General features: G+C 39.0%; 1 protein-coding gene across 1 annotated transcript; it reads right to left on the bottom strand.

Moving 5' to 3' along the window:
- Positions 1–4597: 4597 nt before the first annotated feature.
- On the bottom strand, positions 4598–7294 carry LOC137720019 (L-type lectin-domain containing receptor kinase S.4-like). Its single transcript, XM_068459010.1, has one exon. It carries the CDS (start codon positions 7035–7037, stop codon positions 4944–4946), a length of 2094 nt encoding a protein of 697 aa, XP_068315111.1. The 5' UTR covers positions 7038–7294; the 3' UTR covers positions 4598–4943.

Below are 7294 nucleotides of genomic sequence, written 5' to 3'. Positions count from 1 at the left end.
AAAATCAGTTTTTCGTTTTGTTCGTGACGCATTTTTAACGGCAAATGGGGATGGATCAATTGAATGGTAATTGTGGAATAAAGAGTCGGTTGGTCTGCATTTTTTCGTTTTGTTCGTGGCTCATTTGAATGGTAATTGTGGGCGGGTCATTGGTTCGCGCCAGTTGTGCGAAGTGGAGAATGGGGATTTGAAATTTGTGTTGGAGGACCTAATGGTTAGTTGCCACCAAACCTCGTGAATCATAATACAAAATGGTTTTAATTATTATGAATTTGTTAATGTGTTTGGTTTTTTCAAGTACTTTAATATTTTTGTTTTTTAATATGGTTTAATCTGATTGTTAAAAGGATAAAACATTTATGAGTATAACTATATGAGAGAGAATGAAAATCATTGTTATGTGTTGACTCTAAAATTGACCGTCTGGCTTTTTATCTATACTAATACTATACTACTTGATTTGAATTTTGGACAACAGTACATGTCAAATTTATTCCAGTAATGATAAGAAGAAACTCTCATAATAAAAATAAATAAAACTTAATTTTTTTACTTATATAGAATAATAATACAATAATATATATTTAATGTACACTATTGCTAGAGTTTTTATCGTTTATAGCCAAAATTTTATACTCTAATTGCACAAATGTCAATTTTTATAATATCTTTCAAATAAATCAGAAAACCACCTTGAATAAACCGAAGTATCCTCATAATAAAACCGAATTACAACCATATTCTAAAACCTGTTTGATCTTTTGCGTTTGTTCCAAATTGGAGACAATTCAAAAGAAAAAAATGGAGACTTCAGATGTCACGCCCCGATCCCAACATTCATCCAAGATCAACGCGTGACGACCAGATGTAGGGGGCACGAGGAGATGCAAACAAGAGACACAAATGAATACTAGTATTGAAATGAACAATATTTACAACCCTCGCGCGGGGGCGCGGGGGGGGGGGGGGGGGGGTGTGGCGGGGGGCGCTCCTTGTCACATATATACAATTGTACAACAAAGGTAAAGCCCGTAGGCTTCCAATTACATCTCGCTTGCTCTTACGCGTTTGTATCAGCACGTACTATCGGAAGAGGGGGGGCGGGGGGCGCTCTTTGTCACATATATACAATTGTACAACAAAGGTAAAGCCCGTAGGCTTCCAATTACATCTCGCTTGCTCTTACGCGTTTGTATCAGCACGTACTATCGGAATATGCCAATAAGTGTGGCAAAACATGGAAGGATAACATATGTCCACATAAAACTCCACATAGCCCAACAGAGACATTTTCATCATTTTTCAAATTTTGAAAAAAGTTCTACACCATAAATTTATAAAATACAGTATTTAAATAGTGAAATATGAGGATGTGATTTCATAGTAGAGGCTCTGCCTCTAAAAGTTCTTCACCGTAAATGCTTGACTGAATTGGATAGCAATTAAAAAAGAATTAACGTCTATAATTTCTTTGATTTCATATTATTGACGTCAGTTTTTTGCAATTAGGTTTTAACTTATGGTCTCTAGATCTATTACTTCTAGATCATCGAGATCAAAACATCATGGTCGTCGATAATAAACCATGTGGCCAGAAATCGCTTGGGAACATGAGCGGTTGGAATAGCCTGAAATCGCTGAAGTTCGGCTTAGATACAACTCGAATCAGGTAGGGAGTTTCTGTTGGAGAACAATTTAGAAACAATAAAATAACAGAAATACAGAACCGAAATACTTATACTTTATTATTCAAAAATACTTGCAATACATAATGCAATAACACAATAATTACAAAAAATTAAAATGATACTAACTTGAATGAATTGAAGGTAGAGACTAGCGCAAACGCTATGTCCTTCGAACAGTATTTCCGTCCCACTCGTGTGCTTGTGGTTCTACAACGTCTACTCAACCAGGATACAACTACCTAATTCTACAACCCGCATTGGATTATAAAACTCTAGCGAATTGCTTTGCGTGTTTACTCTCTAGAAATTTTGTACGGAATACAAGGGGGAAGAAAAAAGATGATATATGATGGAACTGAGGACTCCAGTTATATAGGCTCTTTCATACCTCTTCAAACACCTTTTGGATGTATCTGAAGCTATACAACTCTTTCCAAAGAGATACACCTTGTGTCTATTAATTAAAAATTTTATTCGAAATTAAAACTAATCTCAAGGCCCTTGTCTTGATTAATTAATATTAATATTATAGTATAATCATTAAGCCTAATCCACACAATCATAAGGCCCAAGCCTTCAATCCATTTCCAAATGGTCCAAGTTCTAATTACTAAGAAAAAAGAATAAGCTTATATAAAGACTAGTGAAAAAATATTATTGACTAATGTGAGATAAGAGGGTCTCAAACTCATACAATGTCCATTCCACTGCGGCTTCCTCATTTTCATGTTGTAGTTTACATGGAGTTCCTGAACCAAAAGGACATGGCAAGCAGGGACGTTTGCAGCAAAATGGGTGGGCTAATGTTATTGATGGCTCTGTTGCAAGGTTCTTGATGATTGCAGATAAAAAATTATTACAAAGTTTTTTAGGAAAACTAAACCATGCAAGGCCTTTTATTCAAAATTTGTCAAGAGAAACTAGTAGCTTATATCAGAAAACTAGTAGTACAAGAAATATCAAATTCAATCATGAAGATATAGCCCACGTCAAAAGAATCAAAGAAAAAATAAAAAACATACCAGAGCTTTCCTTACCATTAGACAATAATTACTTAATAATTCCAACAGATGCCTTAGAAATAGGTTGGGGAGCTATTCTATTAGGCTAACTCTAACCCATAGTCTAAAACCTATAATTCCCCGTCTATTCTCCCTCCAATCCATTTCAATCCAAGTTCTAATTTGGACTTAAAACCTAAAACCTACAAAAAAACAAAATTTACGCCAGAATTTACGCCAAGATTAGTGGTGAAACCTTCACCCACATGGCTTTGTCTCTCACTTGTCTGCCAATAGAATTGAGCCCAACAACTCTTTTGGTTGATCAACTGCTCACATTCAATGGGTTGTTGGTTATCCAACGATCCATATTTAATTTAGTTAATATTTTGGTTTTATATTTATAAATTTATTGAGTTCAACGACTGAGATCGAATATGATCAAATCTAAAGGTAAAAAAAAAAAAAAAAAAAAAAAATCTAATGGCCCAAATTTAAATTCAAATGTTAAAATAATTATAAAAAATTATTTAACTCAAAATTCACCTGAAAACTCTATAACTACCTATCTATTTATTGAAACATCCACACAAAACTCAATTTTCTCCTATAATTCTACTATCTTCCAAACCATGTGTTTGCTCATGTGTCTTATGTTTAAACATTTCTATCTTGTGTTTCATATTCTTCTATAGTGTTTCTTTCATGAGTTTCATGTGTCGGTTTAGTGATTTTTCAATGTTTAACGGAATTTAAATATTTTTAGGTTAAAATGTTCATAAAATTAATTTCGGATAGTCTACATAATTTTTTTTAAATCAATTAAAAAAAAAGCCTAAATTCATTCTTTGATAATTTGGGGCTAAAATTTTAGGCCAGAAGGGTTGGAGCAGAAAAGCTGTTTCTGGGTTAAAACCTAAATTTTCTAGGCTAAAAACTATAGGTTTTAGGCTAAGGGTTGGAGATGGTCTTAGCAAATGATGCTTCAGACTCACCAATTAACACATAAATACTGTGTGAATATGCTAGTGGAAAGTTTAAAGAAAAATCTAGTTGAATGTAAAGATTATGGAATTTTAGGGTGACAATCTCAAATATCATGGGTTTTAATTTTGAGGGTATTTATGTTAATTTGATAAGATTTTTTGCTATATTTGGAAAATAATGTAAAAACTGACATTTTATGAATTTAGGGATTAAATTTTTACTATAATATGCTATTGTATTTCATAGTAAGTATTTTTAGTACCTTAACTTTAAAATCATCAAAATAATTTTTTTAACGGGTCGAAACAAGTTACTTGTGTGTAAACCCGTCATTAACGGGTTCTTAACGAGCAGTCCGATAATGACTATTAGTTATTGTGTTGATTCGAAACCCATTATTTTTGTGTTATTTTTGTGTTATGCTAACGAGTCGGATAATAAATTGTCAGGTCTACCTCATGTAGACAAACCCTCATTTGTTGACCTCTCGACAACTGACACAAAGACGGGGCGGTCAGGTTACCTGCAAGAAACTATAATCCTAAGAACGATGATCCAAGGATCCCTTTCTTTATTAATTAGAAGGAGCAGAAAGTTTGTAGCAATTTAAATCTTGTTAGAAAGATTTCACAGACGATGTTATGTAAAAGTATTCAGAAATAAAGAGATGAATTTGTACTGGTTTTATATGTTCTAATGTTTCATGACATTAAGCGTGCAAGCTCTTCTCATGTGTTCTATGTTCTATTTTATTTATTTATTATATTTTATACCACTAAAATTGAGGGAAGTTACAATCTAACATAGAACCTCAAATGAGATTCGAATACGGAACCTTGTCGTCGATGTCAAGTAAGATATAGTCAATGATGTGAAGACTTGTATAAACACAATGAATTTCAAAGACGAAAGAGGAAGATATAAATGCAGGTCAAAGAAACATCATTTACCGGAACATATTTACAAGTTATCTCTAAAAAGCCAAGGTTGCGGGTGGCCAAGGGGGCCCACTTGGAGACTTGGGATCTCAGCAGGAAATAAGCCGACAAGGTGTGTCACAAAAATCAAGTTTACATACATCAACACAGAAATACTAACACAACTATAATCATACAAAAGAAAAACAAGCAAAATACAAAGGGAAAAAAAGGGAATTGTCACGCCTACATAGAAAAAACTTGAGCATAGATGGGAATTTTCTGTCCTGCCTCTATCTCTGACTTAATGTGAGATATAGAGACAGGGCGGATAAATCCCCCATCACACGCTAGAATCCCTGCAAGCTTGGGCACCTGTCACTACCACCTCTACGACTACCAGATACTGAGGGAGGCGAGCTAGAACCGCCTTCAAAATCAACATCCGCATCATCACAAGACCAAGCACTTGCCTTCTCACAACCTGATGATGTGGGATAAGAATGCACATAATCCTCAAACTCACCACCCTTCCTCCCATCATAAGCCCCTGGAGACGCCACTGCGTCCGGCAGCGCTGCCTCACCCTCCAAGTACCTCACCACCTGCCTCATTGTGGGTCTTGCCTTGGGGGTATTATTTGAGCACATCAGCCCTAGCTTCAGCACCACCACAGCCTCCAGATCATCAAACTCAGCCCCCAATCTGGGGTCCACAACTTCAAGAATTGCACCAGCCTTCCACTTCTCCCAAACCCAATCAACCAACATCAGCTCCTCCGGCAGGGCTTTTGGCTCAATGGGTCTCCTCCCACACACCAGCTCCAGCAGCAGAGCACCAAGAGCAAACACATCCGAGCTCGGAGTTGGTTTTCCGGTCCGAGTCAACTCGGGAGCGAGGTAACCCAGTGTCCCAACAACCCTAGTTGTTGTAGGGTTAGCTCCATGCTCATACAATTTAGCAAGACCGAAATCTCCAAGCCTTCCATTCATCTCAGAATCCAAAAGCACGTTTCCTGCTTTTATGTCCCTATGAATCACAGTTTGCTCCCAACCTTCATGCAAATACAATAAGCCAGAAGCTACATTTTGAGCTATCTTGAACCTCTGTTCCCAGCTCAAAATTGCTTTTGGCTTCTCAAATAAGTACTTATCCAAGCTCCCATTAGGCATGAAATCATACACAAGCAACAAATCTCCGCGCCGGCGACACCACCCCAACAACTGCACTAAATTCCTATGCCTGAGACGGCCAATGGTGGCGATTTCCGACACGAATTCCTGCAGACCCTGCCTCGACTCGTTCGAAATTCGCTTAACCGCCACTTGGGTTTCCGAATTCGGCAGTGTCCCTTTGTAAACCTTACCAAATCCACCAAACCCGATCACCTCTTTATCCCTGAACCCTCTGGTGGCCTGCTTCAGGTCGTTGTACCTGAATCTATGAGGCCCAATGTCGAGCTCCCACGGCTCGATCACCTCGGCGTTCTTGATCCTGTGAACAATGTAGAAGCCCAATCCGGCGGCCAAGATAAAGAAAACAAGAACAGAAAGTGAAACGCCAACGATCAACGCTGATGAATGCTTCTTTTTCGGGCCGGGAAGTTTAGGCAGAGCATCTAAATCCAGAGATTTGGCTTCTCCGTTCATCTTAAAGCTCCAACCGGAGACATAGTGGGAGCTGGCGAGCATCCCGGTCGAAGCAGAGAACCCAACGTACATAAAATCTTCCAAAATTGGTGAAAGATCGACATCGAATGTTAAAATCGGGGATCTGGGTTTGATCGAATCGGGTGAAAGCATGACAGTGACTTGATTTTTCACCGAATCGTAATCGACCCAGGCCTGGATCGGCAGCCCACTCTTGAGATTGAGGTTCTCTTTCGTCGAATTTCCACTGCTGAAAAACCCGGCCGGGGTCGATTTGTTGGAAGCCAGGCTGTTGATATCGATTCCGACATGGTTGTCGTTGATGTCCCCGAATTCGAAGTCCTGGACTGTGTCGAATTCGACGGCAAAGATGTGGTTGGAGAAGTTGCCGACGACGGTGGCGTTGAGGATGCCGAGGTACTGGCTGGGAAGGGATCCCGGGAGCGACTTCGACGGCGAGATTATGAAGGCAAGGCCGTGGCCGCCGAGCTTTGGGTACTCCGGGACGATGGTGAAGACGAAGGAGGTGGAGAAGGAAAAGGCTTTGCCGTTGGTAGAGTTTTTGAATCGGACTGGGGCGGAGTAGAAGGCGTGGCCGAGGACTCTGAGAGTGTCGTTTGTGAGCTTTAGCATGCCGTTGGGCTCGATTGATGCGACGCCGTTTAAGCTCATGTTGCTGCTGTTGGAGACGCCATTGAAGCCGTTGAAGTTGAGCTCTTGATCGAGCTGGGTTTTTGCTGGGTTTGGGAGGAAGAGGAGGAAAACCCAGCAAAGTATGAATCTTTGGAATCCCATAGGAAGTAAAGTTCGAGTCTTTGCTGGGTTTTGGTTAAGCAGATGGCAATGGAGTTTTCAGTATACTGTGCTGAATTACCTTGATATAGTGTCGGTGTGCTTGAAATTGTTTTCAATAATTCGATTTTTTTAGTGGTTTGCTTGGAAGGTTGTGGGGGAGGGAAGGGAAAGAGAAGGAAGCAGGGGATTTTTGGGGTTGGGAAAAAGGCGTATCTCTGGTATTTGATTTCGATACATTAGATGACTGAGTGAGTAGG

The sequence above is a fragment of the Pyrus communis genome, chromosome 16 (assembly GCF_963583255.1).
Source record: "Pyrus communis chromosome 16, drPyrComm1.1, whole genome shotgun sequence".
Classification (NCBI taxonomy): domain Eukaryota; kingdom Viridiplantae; phylum Streptophyta; class Magnoliopsida; order Rosales; family Rosaceae; genus Pyrus; species Pyrus communis.
This window is presented reverse-complemented; position numbering and strand designations above follow the sequence as displayed.